This window comes from Bubalus kerabau, chromosome 1 (genome assembly GCF_029407905.1).
Source record: "Bubalus kerabau isolate K-KA32 ecotype Philippines breed swamp buffalo chromosome 1, PCC_UOA_SB_1v2, whole genome shotgun sequence".
NCBI classification, from domain to species: Eukaryota; Metazoa; Chordata; class Mammalia; order Artiodactyla; family Bovidae; genus Bubalus; species Bubalus kerabau.
The window spans coordinates 87,188,187-87,206,068 of NC_073624.1; the positions used below are offsets into that span (position 1 = coordinate 87,188,187).

General features: G+C 41.2%; 1 protein-coding gene across 1 annotated transcript in view; it reads right to left on the reverse strand.

Annotated features, from left to right (window-relative positions):
• Positions 1 to 12,210, reverse strand: part of DBX2 (developing brain homeobox 2) — a 37,104-nt gene extending 24,894 nt beyond the window's left edge. The window contains exon 1 of the mRNA XM_055566315.1: positions 11,811 to 12,210. Within this exon, the coding sequence (XP_055422290.1) occupies positions 11,811 to 12,210 (400 nt within the window). The remainder of the gene's footprint in view (positions 1 to 11,810) is intronic.
• Between the last annotated feature and the right edge of the window lie 5,672 nt (positions 12,211 to 17,882).

Sequence of the window (17,882 nt, forward strand, 5' to 3'; positions counted from 1 at the left end):
CAGCAGACAAGGGAAACACAGGTATTTTAGCATAATATGTATTAATAGTTCTTAGCCATGAGAGGCCACTCCAGTACTCTTGCCTAGAAAATCCCATGGACGGAGGAGCCTGGTAGGCTGCAGTCCATGGGGTCGCTAAGAGTCGGACACGACTGAGCGACTTCACTTTCACTTTTCACTTTCATACATTGGAGAAGGAAATGGCAACCCACTCCAGTGTTCTTGCCTGGAGAATCCCAGGGACAGAGGAGCCTGGTAGGAGGCCGTCTATGGGGTCGCACAGAGTCGGACATGACTGAAGCGACTTAGCAGCAGCAGCAGCAGCCATGAGAGAGAAGGATGTCAGGCACACATGCTGGCAGTCACTTAGCAAGAGGCAGACATTTCCAAATCTCCCCAGCTTTCCATAAGAGAAAAGCCAGTGGCTTTCCCCACGGGGGTAGGGGGAACGCACGCTGTCAGGTCCTGCAGCAAGATGCTAGGTTCTCTGAGCACACCGCTTGAGGATACTCCACATTTTGTATTCTGCCAACAAATCTGCCTTCCGGGTTCTGTGGGAATCTGTTTCAAGTTACAAACAAATGATTTAAAATTTCTAGAACAAAACTGAATCCAAATGACTAAACTCGCTTATTCAGAGAAAACTTTGTGAACTTTTCACTTCTTAATCACATGTTCTGACTTATCTGAAAACACAGAATCAAACTATTAATTATTTTGAATGTTTAATTAAGATGGGAACTTAGAGCCAACTTAATGGTGAACTGGCCTGATTTTTTTTAAAACCTAACTAGATGGTTCTGTGACAAAAGCACCGCACAGTCAAGGATGGTTACAAGCCTAGTTACAGAGAAATCATTTGCAAAATTCTGTGGTCTAGAAAGCAAGCAAAACATTTCTTTTTTTTTTTTTTTTCACTTTCTTTACCAATGGAGAAGAACAGAGTGTATCTACATAGGGTGAAACCACATTCTTTTTATTGTCATAGCAAACTGTGGTACTAACTGATGCGGGCTGACATTTCAAAGGAAGAATCTTAAAGACCACTAATAAAACCTTCAAATAAATTTCAGGAGCCACTGTGATGCTATGCCGACTGGACAGAACATTTTAAGGAGGAGGAATAAAAAAGAGAAAAGGTTCCAAGATGTCTTACAAAGGCAACCAAGGGATCAAAACATACCTCTGGGAAAGAATAACAGGGAATTAAATAATTTCAAAAGGATGATTTTAATGACCTCCTTCAATTGCTGGGTATATGGGCACTGGGGATAAAGAAATCTAAACTTCTGACCTTTATATATGACACAATTGAACAGACTATCTTAAGAGGACCTCCCAAAAAAGATCTCTAAAGAATGGCAACTATCTGTCATGAGTTATAAAACCTAAGAAATATCACTTATTGAATAAGGTATGATTTATTTTATCACACAAGCTGGAAGTAATTCATTTATGTGATCCACATGCAAACATGCCTTCCATCACAAGGCAAAGCAAGTTAAGTCATCCTTTACCTTTCTGCTCATCAAAAAATGACAGAAGTCCAAATTTTTTGTTAGTTTTTTTTTTTTGCTTTGAGTATTTCCAAGACAGAAAGCAAAAGTCTTAATAGTCTGGTACAGTTTATGAGAAAATAAATCAAGTGCAGCGTCTACTTGTTTGATTCTGTCCTTTTGCTCCTGCTGCTGCTAAGTTGCTTCAGTCGTGTCCGACTTTGTGCGACCCCATAGATGGCAGCCCACCAGGCTCCCCCATCCCTGGGATTCTCCAGGCAAGAATTCTGGAGTGGGTTGCCATTTCCTTCTCCAATGCATGAAAGTGAAAAGTGAAAGTCAAGTCGCTTAGTCGTGTCCGACTCTTAGCGACTCCATGGACTGCAGCCCACCAGGCTCCTCCGTCCATGGAATTTTCCAGGCAAGAGTACTGGAGTGGGGTGCCACTGCCTTCTCCATCTGTCCTTTTAATTCCATGCAAATAATATTTACTATCTATCAAGTGCCACATAATGCATGTGTGCTGGATGACAAAGATTACAATAGGATAGCTTCCCTCCCTGGAAGAATTTCTATTTTTAAATGTTCCATAACTTACAGATTTGAATCTTCTGATCAAATAAATGAAATACAAATATTTCCACACTCCAAATTCAATTTTGTTCTATAAAATCTGAGGCATTTCCCACGGCCATAAGATCTTGAAAAAAAATAGTACCTTCCCCTAACCACTGTTTCCAACCCTGAATACACATAAGAATGATCTAGAATGCTTTTCAAAGATACAGAGCCTGAACCCCACAGCAATTGGGTTAAATCAGGCTGGTAGGAGTGGGTCCCCCAACATACTATTAATATTTTTTCAAAAGTTGCACACATGATTACAATGTGTAGTCAGGATGAGACCACTGAATAGAACACAAAACAATGCCTGACACACAGCAGGCACTCAATAACTGTTAGCCTTCATTCCTACCATTATTACATAATTTGGGATCGATTCTAAGACAACAAATAAAAAGAAGCAGCATGGTTCAGACCTGCACTAAAACATATGAGCAAGTAAAAAGTAAAGAGTATTGTCAGGAAGCCTCTGTCAAGAAGGCTTTAAGCAGGAAAAGCATCTTGATCTGGAAACTTGACTGGGAAAGTATCTGAATGGCACAAGAAGAGAAATAAGGCATTCCAGGAAAGAAAGGTGGCATGAAAAAAAAGAAAGAAGGCAAGGATTATGGCGACACACAGGGCGGGTTAAGAGCAGCCTGACTGCTGGGCCAAGGTCACAGGTGTGAGCGTTAAGAATGTGGCTGGACACCCCAACAATCATCGCAGCACTATTTACTAAATCCAAGGCATGAAAGCAACCTAAATGTCCACTGACAGATGAATGGGTAAATAAGGGGGGTGTGTGTGCGTGTGTGTGTATTGTGCTAAGTTGCTTCAGTTGTGTCTTACTCTGAGCAACCCTATGGACTGTAGCCTGCCAGGCTCCTCTGTCCATGGAATTTTCCAGGCAAGAATACTAGAGTCGGCTGCTACACACACACACACACACACACACACTGGAATATTACTCAGCCATTAAAAAGAATGAAATAATACCAGCTGCAGCAACATGGATAGACCTAGAGATTATCATACTAAGTGAAGTCAGTCAGACAAAGACAAATATTTGATATCACTTGAAAGTACAATCTAAAAAAATAATACAAAGTTATTTACAAAACAGAAATAGTCTCACAAACATAGAAAAGAAACGTATGGTTACCAAAGGGGATAGCAGTAGGGAAGAATAAATCAGGAGCATGGGATTAACAGACACATACTGCTATATAGGGCTTCCCTGGTGGCTCAGAGGTTAAAGCATCTGCCTGCAATGCGGGAGACCTGGGTTCGATCCCTGGGTTGGGAAGCTCCCCTGGAAAAGGAAATGGCAACCCACTCCAGTATTCTTGCCTAGAGAATCCCTTGGAGAGAGGAGCCTAGTAGGCTACAGTCCACGGGGTCGCAAAGAGTTGGACACGACTGAGAGACTTCACTTTCATACTGCTATACATAAACAGATAACCCACAAGGACGTTCACTGGGAAATATACTCAATGTTTTATAACCATCTATAATGGGAAAGAATATAAGAAGATATATATAAATATATATTTATGTATAACTGAAAAACGGAATGTGGTTGGAGGAGCTAAATGCAGTTGATAGAATGAAGGTCTTAAAGGACAAACTGATTCTTTTTATTTGATCTGATAGTCAAATAGGAATAATTAATGTTCTCATAAATAACTTGATGAGATGATCAGAGCAACTTAAAAAATAAATTACCTAACTATGGCGGATGAGCTGTGGTGGAATAATAAGGGACTATATGGAAGGATCCTGCTGTGGTCATATGTTGTGGCAAGAGGTAATGACCAGTTGGCTGGACACTCCCACTGGCACCTTCTCCGCTATCCTCACAACACCAACAAGTGTCTGGAGTCTGGCTTCTCGTCAAGCTGGAGTACCCTGAAATCACAGTTCACTGCAATCATCAAAGGATGCTAGAACAGCTCACAGTTGAGCACCCCATAAACAGCCAGCATCCTTGTCTGCCATGTGAGTCCATGGACATCCATCTTGGACATCCAGCTCAGCTGAGCCTGCAGATGACCGCAGCTGACTTCTAACTGCAATGAGATTCCAAGTGAGAACCACCCAGCTGAGCCTAGACAGCCCAACAAACCATGAGCAAAAATAATCAGTTGTTCCTCTAAGTTCTGAGATGGTTTCCTATACAGCAATACCCCTTTTACCAGTATGCATTTTGTTTATGGTGGAATGGTGGAACTCTGGCTTTTACATCTTTCCCTGTATGTTACCAACAGGGTTTTGAGATGTGTGGCTGAAAGTCCCATGGTGAGCCTATCACCTGTGCTCATTTTGAAATGAGGCTCAAAGCAGTTACATGAATTGCTTAGGATTATATAATCAGTCATTTAAAGATCTTGACTTGAATCTAGGTTTTAAAATTAAAGAAATGCTGCTAAAACCAGCTCGGAAAACTATATATTATTTTAAAATTGACTCAATATGCATTTTTGCTTTGGAGAAAGTTTTGGCAAACTTTTACTATAAAAGGCCAGAGAGTAAATACATTAGGCTTTGCAGGTCATGTGGTCTCTGCTGCATCTGTTCAATTTGTAGTGCAAAAGCACCTATAGAAATGACAAAAAAAAGGAAGAAGAAATAAGCAAACAGAAATGACTCTTTTTCTGCTTTGAAGGATCAGACTCTCTTTTGGTTTCAGACCCAATATAACTCTAGAGTAGGTTCAATACAGGCTTCCCTGGTAGCTCAGCTGGTAAAGAATCCGCCTGCAATTCGGGAGACCTGGGTTTAATCTCTGGGTTGGGAAGATCCCCTGGAGGAGGGCATGGTAACCCACTCCAGTTGCCATTCTCCAGTTACTTCTTGCCTGGAGAATCCCCATTGTCAGAAGAGCCTGGTGGGCTATAGTCTATGTGGCTGCAGAGAGTCAGACACGGCTGAGTGACTAAGCACAGCACAGGTTCAACACACCTAAACTCAATCTAGTCCTAGGCTAGTCTATTAAAAAATTCACCAGGGCTTTGCTGGTGGTCTAGTGGTTAAGATTCCCCTGCCAATGCAGGGAACACAGGTGCGATCCCTGGTCCCGGAAGATCCCACATGCCCTGGAGCAAACAAGCCTGTGTGCCACAACTACTGAGCCCACAAGCCCTAGAGTCCACGTGCTCCACAACAAGAGAAGCCACCTCAAAGAGAAGCCTGCGCACTGCACCTAGCGAGTAGCCCCCACTCACCACAACTACAGAAAGGCCACGTGCAGCAACAAAGACCAGCAGAGCCAAATAAATAAATAAATCTTAAAAAAAAAAATTCACCAGCCATCATGGTTTTTATTCCCTTTTAATGTACATAAATCTTCTCAAAGAATAGCTATTTCCTTCATATAATTTAATTTTAAAAATATTAGAGATTTACATTTTTAAGGAACAAGAAGTTTTGAGCTCTCTCCAGAGGACTGCTATGCAGTGTGCGCTTCAGATCAGATCAGATCAGTCAGTGTGTGCTTAGTCACATCCAACTCTTGCGACTCCATAGACTGTAGCCTTCCAGGCGCCTCTGTCCACAGCATTCTCCAAGCAAGAAGAGGACTGTTAGACACGTATATATTGTACATGCTATTTCTGATGGCCACAGAATTAACGAAATCAAAGTGGCTATGGCATGCATGGTGTCTGAACATGTGAAAGAAAAGGGAAAAACCCAGTTCGTCTTTGGAATATTTAAGAACAAGAAGGCAATTAAATATTTTAGCAATATATAGAAAAAAGACCTGCTTTTTTTTCCCTTTCCTTTTCCCAGATGCTTTGATTCTGAAACAAAAGTTTAAAAACTTATAGAGACTTTTTGATCTCTGACTTCAGAGAGAATTTTAGTGCCTTAAGTTTACTGTTCATATAACTCACAAAAAGAGTGTGCCCCTGAAATATTCCCAACTAATAGCTGGCTGACAAAATGAATAATGCTATTAAAAATAAAATCGGTTATGGTAACTTTATATAAAAGTGATGAATCACTCAGCATTGCCAAATCAGGTACTGACCGGAGGCTAAAAGGAATGAAAGGGAGAGATTTCATTAAAAGTGGAAACATTACTGAAAGTAAAATAAAAATATTTTGGAATAAAATATACAAGGGTCTGGTAAGCATATTAGACGTTAAGGCAAAAATCCAATTTTTTTACTAAGAGAGTGTAAAATGGAAGCATAATCTAATGAAGTCTTAAAGAAGGAGAAATTCTAACAAGCATTCCTACATAGAAATCATACTGTTTCTTTTTACAATTTGCCTTTTTGTTTCTGACAGATTCCAGGTGTACTTGAATTAAAACAAAGTTCTTTAACTGACTTAAAAATTATGTACCTTCATTGTGGAAAAAAATCACAGTAATAAGGTAAAAAAAAAAACAAACTTAATTTGGAGCCTCTGTTAGCCCATGATTAAGTGGACAAATATTATTTTTAAGAACCACAAATCAAATCTCCTCAAAAGATAGAATAAGATAGATTCAAAAGTTATGGATGATATCAACAAAGGAAACAGGATGGCGGAAAGTAGCTTGAAGAGTAAGTAAGGTATTTACCTCCCAATTCTAACTTAAGAACACGTTTGTTTAAATACTTGAAAGATGGTAACATTTTTGCTTCTGTAAAAACTTTCATAGAAAAGAAGCTCAAAGTATTTTACCAATGCAACTATTACCTATATTGGTTCCCTTACTTTCAAGTTGCTACAATTTCTATCACTGTCCAATGACAAAACTAACCATGAGATGTTTTCTTACAGCAAAAAAGAGACTATTTCTGCTGGGCACAAGGAGAGGAAGGAGGTGGCACACTCCAAGAGCAATACACCGGACTCTAATGTACAGTGTTGGTTCAGTATCTGAGCCACACTGATGGTAACCAAACATAGCTAAAATCATGGTTGACAATTCTTTTAAACTGTCCAGAACATATGGTGTCACACATCTACAACATATAACAACATTTGGCATCCTTTGGCATCCTGATGACTCTGAACTCTCTAGATCCTCTGATTACTTCTGCTTAAATCCATACACAATTTTCTGGGCATTCAAACCACTGTGGCTCTTAAACTAATCCTCAAATCCCTAATGTGAGTAAGAGGTAAGGGGAAAACTCTAAAATGTTCCTGCTTGCCTCCTGGATTTCCTCGTTTTATTATTAAACCTCAATAATAAAGCTTCAACACATGTGAACAGATTGAGATTTCTTGCTGTTAAAGCAAAGTAGAGAAGCATATTTTAGTGACTGGGAGAGGGACAGATACTAATGTCAGAGGCAAATAAGATGCACATAAATTGCTATCATTTTGTAATTTCAACTCAAGACATAGAGGCAGTGTGGTTTTCTCAATCCAAAACTGGAAGTAAAAAGACTCTCTGTTAGTACAACTGGTCCTCTTCACTGCAAAACCTTCCTGAACCCGAAGAAGTTTATGAAGTTTGGGACCATATAGCAATTTGTTCAGAGTTGATTCCTTATAAACTATGCAAAAGTTATTAATATGTTAATATAAATCCAAAGATATGTTAAGCAGCTTATTTAAAAAATACAAGTGTAATAAGAATATTGATGGGTGTTATCTACAATTCCACCAAAGGATGTTTTTAGGGTGATGGTCTGAGCAAGGAACTACTAACATGGACCCCATTATTATCCTTTTCTGGATCCCCCATTGTCTTTGTCTTGGTTCTGGGTCAGCATTATCAACAGTCAAGATTCTGTGATTTTAATTTGCCAAAACAAAACTAGAGCATAGCATTAGCTAAAATAAATAACAAACTCTAGCTTCATCCCCACCTAGAATACAAGATGCTCCATTTTCTCCTCCCTCCTCAAAGTGCCTAAGGCGTAAGAGAAGCTATTTTATGCCACACTTTCACTATATCTCAGTGAAAACGGAAAAAAAACTACCAGTTGGGACACAAAATACAAGTGTGGATAGTTTAAGACAGAGACAAGATTAATAAGTAAATAGTAGCTGGGACTGTGAGGTGGACAAGAAAATCAGAGTGCACATGAGGTATTACTAGTAATAAGAAACTTAACAGGGTACCAGAAAAAATAAGATGGGTCTGATTCCATGCTTGTACTACTATATGGTACAACCTACTGGACAAAATTACTTTTTAAAAAAGGACAGTTTAACTCAACTCTTCAGAATAAAAAACTTGCTTTCTAATCCTTTTACATACAGCACAAGAAGTAGATTTAATAATCACTAAATTACATTCAGGAAATTATCTTTATTTCAAACATTATCTAAAATGTTTAAAATAACAAATGTCACTGAAAAGCAAGGCTATTTATTCCTCTTTGAAGAAAATAGGTTGCATAACTAAAAGAAATTTAAATTGTTCAGATTTTCACATTTTCAAGACCTTCTTTAATATACAAAAGCATGGATATCTGAATCTAGTACAATAGCCACCAAATGATGACATTAATGAACTTCTGGGGAAGGATCTCTGCTGATTATTAGAATTTACTTGACAAACCTGATTTCCACCAATACACTGTGACATCCAAGCTTCTCTTTTTCACATACAATGTCTGGAGGTGAAACTACTCACTACCTGTTATCACATTAAACATGCCCTTCTCAAATCTTGGAGAATGTGCTCTGATTTTTAAAGTTTTTAAACTACTCTAGCTACACAACTTGACAACATATAGCTATGGAGCGTTCCTTCTTTTTTTACTCTAAATACTTAAAGACTTGCCAAGTTTTAGGAATGAAGCACAGACAGCTAAATGTCATTCATAACCTGTAAATCTGTGTTACTGTTTAACTGTCACCATCTTTCAGACACATAACAAGACGAAGGGAAGACCAATTTCCTATGGGCTCAGATATAATACCCCAATCTGATTTATTATGAAGATACATGTAACTGGTTATCCCATAAGCCCTCATTAGTTCCTATTCAGTGAAAAACTAGTGTAAGGAATATTTGGGGCAATAGTTTTCTCTTTCACAAGGTCACAGAATTGGGGGCAATATTTTTCTTTATCACAAGATCACAGGGTTTTTAATTGATACTTCAGACCAAAAAAAGTTAGCAAGTGGAATAATCATTGTAGAAAAAATTGGCCTATTATGAGGATTAAAGCAGCTAACAATTATGAAAATGCTTGGTAAACCATAAAGTAGGACAGAACATGGACTGTAAGCTCCACAGGGGCAGAGACGGTCATCTGTTTTGTTCCCTGATTATCCCAATGGCCTGGAACAAAGTCTGGACACATGGGAGACAGTCAGTAAGCATTTGCTGAATGAATGAACTATATGGTATAATTAATAGTGGGTAACAGAAATAATGAAGCAGAAATGCATGCAGTGGCATAAATCCCCTAGTTAAATGGTGCTGTCTTTCACCAATGCACTTAAAAACAACTCTGAGGCTTTCTTACTCGATATTTAGACTGGTGCACTCAACAAATTAAGGTTGAGGGGGAAAACGGGTAATCAATACACTGAAATCATTAAAAGTCACATTCGGTGATCCACTAAGTTAATGCACAGATCAGAACTGGTTGTTCACTGATGTTTCAGAGAGAAATACTGCTATCGTTCTAAAAACAGTACCTTCTCTAAATCTCCTTTCTACTCTTTATAGAACGTCAATCACTATTTCATCCTCATCTAATTTTCAGGTGATAGCGAACATTGTCAGCACTCATTATAACTTTATAATTCTACACGGTACAAAAGAATTCCCACAACATTTGGCAGGACAAAAAGAATCTGTCATTTGGAAGGACAAAACTGGAGCAGTGCTCACAAAACTGTATTCTCTGTCAAATTATTAAAAAATGTTTTGAAGCATATTTGTGGGCACAAATTTACAGGGTTTTAATTTTCTTCTTAAGATATTTTTTGAGTTTCAAAAATTAAATGCACTCTTTACAAGAATGATTTTTCAAGATAAAAAGTTATTTGTTCAAATAAAAATTAACTTCAGAAAGCATCAAATCTTCAATAAGGACTGAATAAAATATTAGGAGATATACGGGCCTAAAGCTATATTAAAATACTTAAAAGTGAAATTTAAATTCTTACATTCTCAATTATTCCAAAAAGCATTTTTGCATTTTGATGTTTCAATAAGTGTACAGAATGAGTATGTTCTTGAAAACAAAAATAATGTAGTTAAACCCTTTACTGAATAATTGCAATATTCTGAATGAAGAGTAGGTATACAAAATAATTTTTCAGAGTTATTGAAATATCTGTATTTGATTTGCATTTGGTTTACTTAAATCTAACCTATAAAATCTACAAAGGTTGAAATTAGCTTTTTGGAGTAGCCAATCATGATCAAGAGCAACTTAAGAATACTTGAAAAGTAACATCTATGAACATAATGCCAAGCCATCAAAAACCACAGAAATCACTAAATTTTCTTGAAAATGTTACTTTTATGAGACATTATTTACTAGTGCTTGTCTAAACGGACCTGCTATATATGTTTCTAATTTTCCGAATACTTCAAAAAGGAGAGAGTGGCCCAGATTTCCTAGGCACATAAACTGTGCCTTTAACTGCATTTGTTTCTCTCCCAGGGTGCAAAAATGCTGCTTAGAATTTAGGTTTTACACTGTGTGAATGAGACCGGTGCTCATATAATTATATTTGTTCCATTCTGTTAGTAACCATTTCAAAGTGAAAGACCAGGACAGGTTCTAAACATGTTCAATTCTATAAAGTCATTAGCAATAAATTTGATCCGGCAGTTTGCTGGGACAATGAAATCTGCTGAAAAAGCGTCGATTAGTCATTCTGGACAAACCCATCAGGATTAAAAGAATGAATTAAGATCGTCTAAGGACGCAGCCAAAAAAAAATATAATAATCCGACTGGATCTCAGGTTTTGAGTCACTAAGACGCTTTTCCCCTTCTCAAGGCCAACTTCGGCAGCCCCTCCGTAAGTTTTAGCTAATATATAATTAAACTGTCCGCATTCTCTTCCCAGTCACAACACTTTGGTTTTATGCGGGAATTAAAACAAGCAAACTAAAACAGCTGGGGTAAATTCTCATTTATTTGGTGAACTTCCTACTCCAGGTGCCAATTCAACTGTTCTAGCTCAGCCCGAAGAAAAAGCCGGCGTCGATTTTCTTGCACCTTAGCAATCCAAAATTTAAGAGTGGAGAAAGCCAAAACTTGGCGCAACTCTTTTTCCAAAGATCTTTGAGCGTGTTCTCCAACCGCCCCGACCGACGCTAAGGTTTGAGAGGCAAAAGCCCCCAAAGCGGGAGCGCGAGGCTCTTCAAGCCAAGAACTTTTCCAGGGAGCGGGTATCTCTCGGCCTCCGAGACAGAAGCGGGCGGGCAGAGACGCTGAATTTTGGAAACCCAGTGGAATTGGTCCAGCGAGCCCAGAGAAGCGGAGCGGGGCTGCGCTTTCGGCTAAGGCCCGAGGTGACTTCAGGATTTCTACAGAAAGGCCTGAAATTCAAGGCAGCCCTACCACTTGTAGAAAGAAGGGGGGAAGAGGAAGCTGGTGGGATAGGATGGGGAGGAACATCACGATTAGCGGTGGTACCCTCCTCACTCCCGAGGCCTCATCTCCATTGATGCTCGAGATGCTCTCGGAAGCTCGAAGCCCGGGAGGATTCCTGAGCACTGGGACGGATGGGCCCGCGGCCCGGGAGGCGCAGCGCGCGGCTGGGGAGGGGAGAACGGGCTCACCTGGGGCTGGTGGCTGGAAGGCACAGTCCGGGTCCCCCGGAGCCCGGCCCGGCAGCCGGGCGCCGTCCGCCGAGGGGCTGAGCACTTGAAACACCCACCGTGTGCCGTAGGGCGCCCCGCTGGGGCTGACTGGTTCTGCCGCGGGGCACAACTTGAGGGGAACGGGGCTGGCCGGCAGGGACCGGACCTGCGCGCCCGCGCCGAGAGCCGCTGCCGAGCCGTGGTGCTGGGGCGGTGGTAGTCCGAGCGGCGGGGCGCCCCCAGCCCGCAGCAAGTTCTCGATCAGGAAACTCTTGCCCAGGTTGCCAAAGCCCGGCGCGGCGGGGAAGTTCAGGAGCGAGGAGGAAGCCACCACGTCCCAGTAGGCGCCGGCGTGGGCCGCCACGGCGCTGGGGAGCATGATGCGCGCCGGGGCCTCTGCGCGCTCGCCTCCCGCCGCGCTGGAACGCGCTCAGCCGGCAGAGGAGGCGAGGACACCGAGGACCCTGGCGGGCTGGGAACGATATTATTTATTTGCGCTGAGCGTTGTTTTTTTTTAAGGCGGGGAGGAATGAATGTGGGAGGGGGAGCTGTGCTTTTCCCCAGCCCGCGGCGTAGGCTCTGAGGGCTCCGGGGGAGTCCCTCCCGCTGTCTATGCAGATCCGGACTTTTCTTTTTTTTTTTTTTTTTCTTCTAGTAGGCTGGAAGGTGTGTCCAACCCATCCATTCGTGTCACCCAGCCCACAAAGTGACAGACGCGGCCAACAATAAGGGCAACCCGAGAGTCCGAGCTTTGGCGAGGGGAGGGGACGCGTAGCGGGAGGAGGAGGGGTGCGGGGGCGAGGGGATCCCGGCCGTGGTCCGGGAGCCTGCGCAGCCCGGGGGGAGCTTGGAGCCGGGCACAGAGCGCGGACGGCGCTCACGTTTGGAGAGCGCTCGGCGGCCCACCTGTTGGACGACCCCTGGCTCTCCGGGGTTGACGTCACTTCGGGGCCACCAGGGGAAGTGAATGGGAGTCACTAGTGTCCTGGAGGGGTATAATATCAGAGAAAGTCACATGTGTTACTGAGACTTGTGCAGATGAAAAGGCACCTTTTAAAGAATGCGTTGTTTGTGTGTGAAATGTGGCCCGTTTGTTTTTAAGAAGAAAGGAAATGAGTTTTTTTGGAAGACCCTTACAAAATTTCTGTTTCCAGCAATTCATTTCCAGTCACTTTTCTGGTAAGATTTGATTTAGGAGTCACTTTAGAAGAGGTGATCTAATAAATTTTGATTTAGGAAAAGGGATCTTTGTTGGAGTTGATTAAATGGAAGTAACAGGTGCTTGGGTCCAAATTCCAGGAAGAGAGCCACCCCCAAAGCAAAGGTGGCCAGGGACTCTTCAGAGAGACCAGGGTGAGAACTCTGAATTCCTTAGGATTACAGCTACTTTTTTTTTTTTTTTTTCTTTTTTCCTAGAAATGTGGGTATTTTTCAATTTATTAACAGTCTGCTAAATAGAGACTGGACAGATGAAACAAGCTTGTGTGTCTTTAAGTGTTCCAGTTAACCACAAGGCAACTTCATTTTGGAAACTGTCTTACCTTGATAATAATAAGTTCAAACTGTGACTTCTGTCAATTCATACTTCCCACTGCCTCTCTCCTGTGCAAATTTAGATGCATTTATTTAGAATGTGGTTTTTAAAGGATGTCTTCAAAGTTTGGGGTCACATGTATTGTTTTACTTTTTACCCTAAGAATAATTTTGTCCCTAAAATATTGGCCAGGTTTGTTACATAGATTTCTTCTTGAAAATTCACCTGGTTGATTTGTATTTCATTTACACTTGGTATGTCCAAAGATTTTTAAAGGCCCACACCCCCACGTGTTGCCAAATGACAGAGAAATTACTGGCAAGCCTGGTACATGTTACTAATATTCATTCACTTACTGATTGAGTCAGCACACCTTTACAGAGCATTTCATATACATTGAGCCCTAGTGGTGGTCCTGGGAATATATAGAGAAGAGAAAGATCTGGTCCTTGCTTTGTATTAATAATTCACAGCCTAGTGAGGCGGAAAAACAAATAACATCTGAAAAAGGACTTGAAATTTGGAGGGAAAGTGTGAGAAAACTTCCAGAAGTCTCCCCTACTTTGAGTTTTAAAAGTGAACAGTGGTTGGAAATACGGTGTGAATCAGTAACCTTTGAAATTAACAAGGAATAGATAGATTACATCATCACCACCATTCCCATATCATAGCCACCGTTTATCCAGTGTTTAATACATTAAAGCTGGGTTGAAACTCAACATTAAAAAAAGACTAAGATCATGGCATCTGGTCGCATGCCTTCATGGCAAACAGAAGGGGGAAAAGTGGAAGCAGTGACAAGATTTTCTTGGGCTCCGAAATCACTGCAGACAGTGACTGCAGCCATGAAATTAAAAGACGCTTGCTCCTTGGAAGGAAAGCTGTGACAAACCTAGCATGTGTGCTTGTGTGTTCAGTCGTGTCTGACTCTTTGCGATCCCTTGGGCGGTAGCCCACCAGGCTCCTCTGTCTGTGGGATTCTCCAGGCAAGAATACTGGAGTGGGTTGCCATTTCCTCTTCCAGGGGATCTTCCTGACTCAAGGATTGAACCAGCATCTCCTGCATGGGTAGGTGGATTCTTTTACTAAGCAAAAAAATCAATCTTTATTATGTAATACCTTTAAAATTTAAAGAGTTGATTTCCATGGCAAATCCTCACCTACCTTAGTTAATAATATGCAACTCTGTAAACTTGAACTCTTTGCTTCAGACCAAAAAAATAACTTGATTCTAAGTGACTTGGGCAAGAGACTTTTCATGGAGAGCAAAGAGAGGCGGAAACCTGTTTGTGGATGATTGAGGGTCCATAGAAAATAGGAAAGTAGAGATTGAAGAAACATGGGGGAAAAGCTAAAGAAAGTCATGGGTTAAAAGAAGAGATGACTATGTCTATATGATGAGAAAAAAAGAAGTGCTACGGACAAGAGGCTGAAGATTAAAAAGAGATGGGGCCGTTTGATGGAGCCAAGAGAGGCGATGAGCCCAGCACAGGCTGAGTGGGCTCTTTCTCTCCTGGGAAAGAAGTGCTCCAGGCCCCAGGCCCATTGTTATGCAGCCAAGTGGAGGATGAAAGACTGCCTTTCTCAACATTTATCTTTATCTTCAATTAACACCGGACTTTTTTTAGTTAGTACAATGGACATCACAAATTATTTTTCAGGAGATCAATAAGTAGTGTTTAAGATGGGGAGGGAATCCTTTACACCTTTACATGAAAGCCTGTAACCTCCAGAATGGAGTGTAAGGCTTAATTCTTAACCAGTCTTGTCTTCAGCTACTAACTTAGAGAACGTATTGCCCAAACCCAGCTAAGGTTAGCGGCATCCCAGGACTAGAACACTGTCACATTTCCTGAAGCAAATCTCTCTTAGAGAATGTGAAATTGAAAGGGTCAAGAGCTGGCATCACTGAGCTTCCAAAACATATTATATGACTGTCTCTGTACCTGCCTGCACATAAATGTTTAAGTGTGTTGTAGAATTCAGTCTGACTCTTGCTTTCACATGTGGTGGTAGTGAGGTTACGGGAATGGCTCTATATTCCTTAATTTGCTTAAGTAGCTATTGTGCTTAGTCGCTTAGTTGTGTCCTACTCTTTGTGACCCCATGGACTGTAGCCCTCCAGGTTCCGTCCATAGGGATATTCCAGGCAAGAATACTGGAGTAGGTTGCCATGCCCACCTCCAGGGGATCTTCCCAACCCAGGGGTCTAACCCAGGTCTCCGGCATCACAGGTGGATTCTGTACCATCTGAGCCACCAGGGAAGCCCAAGTAGCTATTAAAAGCTACTAATATTTATGGGAATAAAAAAAAAAACCTAATAATTAACAATACACTGAGTCTCAGCCATTTTGCTACAGAGCTGTCATTCCTTAAAGAACCACCTTGGCCTATGTGAAATCTGGTCCAAAAAAAAGAACTTGAATTTCAAGTTCAGATGGGTAAAACCTATGCGATAGTCTTGTGTAAAATAGTGAGTGTGAGTTATCTATTAAAGAAGGTTGCAACGAGGGGGGAGAGGTCATAGGGAAAAGTAAGACGTATGTTGTCATCAGACTAGAGATGTAGGCTGGGGCCAGATTGTGTCTTGTATGCAGCACTCGGGATTTTGGACTTTGTCGTTAATGAGGTGTGCATAAGGGAAAAAAAAATTATAACTATGTGTGATGATAGATATTAACTAAAGTTATCATGGTGATAATTTTTCAGTATATCCCTATATCAAATCATTATGTCTGTACACCTAAAACAGAACATTGTATGTCAGTTTTTAAAAAGCAATGAGATGTGATCTCCTATTTGCATTCAAAAAGACCACTTCTGCGATAAGGAGGCTATGCTAAGAGTTGGAGAAGACTGTGATTGGAGATGATTAAAGTAATTCAGTCAGGAGTCTGGGCTGGGTTTGTGGCAATGATGATGGAAAGGAGGAGAATTTGAGAGCTATCTAGAAGGCACCTGTGAATGTAGAGCCTGAGGAAGTCTTGTCTCTTGTAAGGAACCAGGGTGCTTAGTTTTATCAGACCGTGAGAACCATATAGCCATTGTGTTTCCTAGTGTGTTTTCAATGCCAAGAAGTTGAGCTAATTTTAGAGTTCAATGGCAGCAACTCTCTTAGCTTGCATTTCCCTCATCTCCATCCTCTCCTTAGCTCACTTTACATCTTTTATGTTTAATTTAATTCCTCTGTGGTATGTATATCCATCTAGTCTGTCTCCTCAAAGCCTTTAAGTAGTAAACAAATACAACAAACGGGTAAATCTCTTCTCTTAAACACATGTTTACAACAGCTCCGTTAAGACCTGGACCTCTGCAATGGCATCTGAAGAAGCTCTTCCCATCCCTCCATAATCAGCACAGTTCTTCCCTTTGAGCAGGAGTGTCTCTGTGCTTGGTGGAAAGAGAAGCTGTTTCATAGATATGGTGGAAGTCTAGGATGAACTGCTGACCTCTCATTGGTAGACGCTGAGCACCCACTCCAACAATCAAACATCTTTAAAACGATGTGGAACTTCCCTGGCCGTCCAGTGGTTAAGGCTCCATGCTTCCAATGCAGAGACACAGATTGGATCTCTAGTAGGGAAATTAAAATCCCATATATCACATGGTGCAACCAAAAAAAAAAGTCACAGTGAGGAGCTAGATTCTGTTCTCAAAAGGGAAGCTTCAGGAACCCATCGTAGCCCTTTTAGTAACCTGGAAACCTCGCTGGTACAGGGTTACTCAAGGAAAAACAGGTTTTCCCCAGTAACTGCTAACTGTAGCTCAATACCCACTCCTGACTCAGAGTCTTGGACAGATTACATCCTAATCCTTGAGTTAGAGGGAAAAAATATTTTGAAGAAAACTACAGGAATATGTTAAGAGGTAGGCATATTCAACCACTTCAATAATCACTACTCAATTGAATTCTAAATATTCTCCCACTCCTTCCACCCCATCTCATTCCTATACACTTCTCTGATCTTTGAAATAAATTCTAAAAGTCTGGCACACATTTATAAATATGTTTTCAGTGTTGATCTGGCAGGACTCATGCTCTGATTGTCCTGCTTTTCCTGCACATGTCTTTCCTGGCTGGCTCTGTTGGCATTGGTATATTATTTTGCCATGCCTTGGGCATTGTTCATCTCCGTGCCCTGCATTCTACCTCCAAGCTCTATTTTACTGACTTTCTTCTGTAACTGGGAGACTTCCCAGTTTCTTTCCAGGCCATTCAGTTTCTCTGGCATTCCTTGCTCATTGATCATTTATAACCACATCTCCGCTTGTACTGTTTGGCCCGAAGTGAAATGTGAGAACCACTGAAAGATTTTGAGGAAATTACCCTGAGTGCTGCTGAGCAGCGGCTTTTCAACCGTCTCTCATTAGCTCAGTGTCCTCACAGACACAGGTGCCTCTCATTCATATTGAAATCCTGCAAAGCTTTCTGGTTGGCCCTGAATTACAGCTTTGGACAAAAGGATGGATGCACCCTGCATGGTGAATTTTGTCATATTCTCCAATGTTTATACCA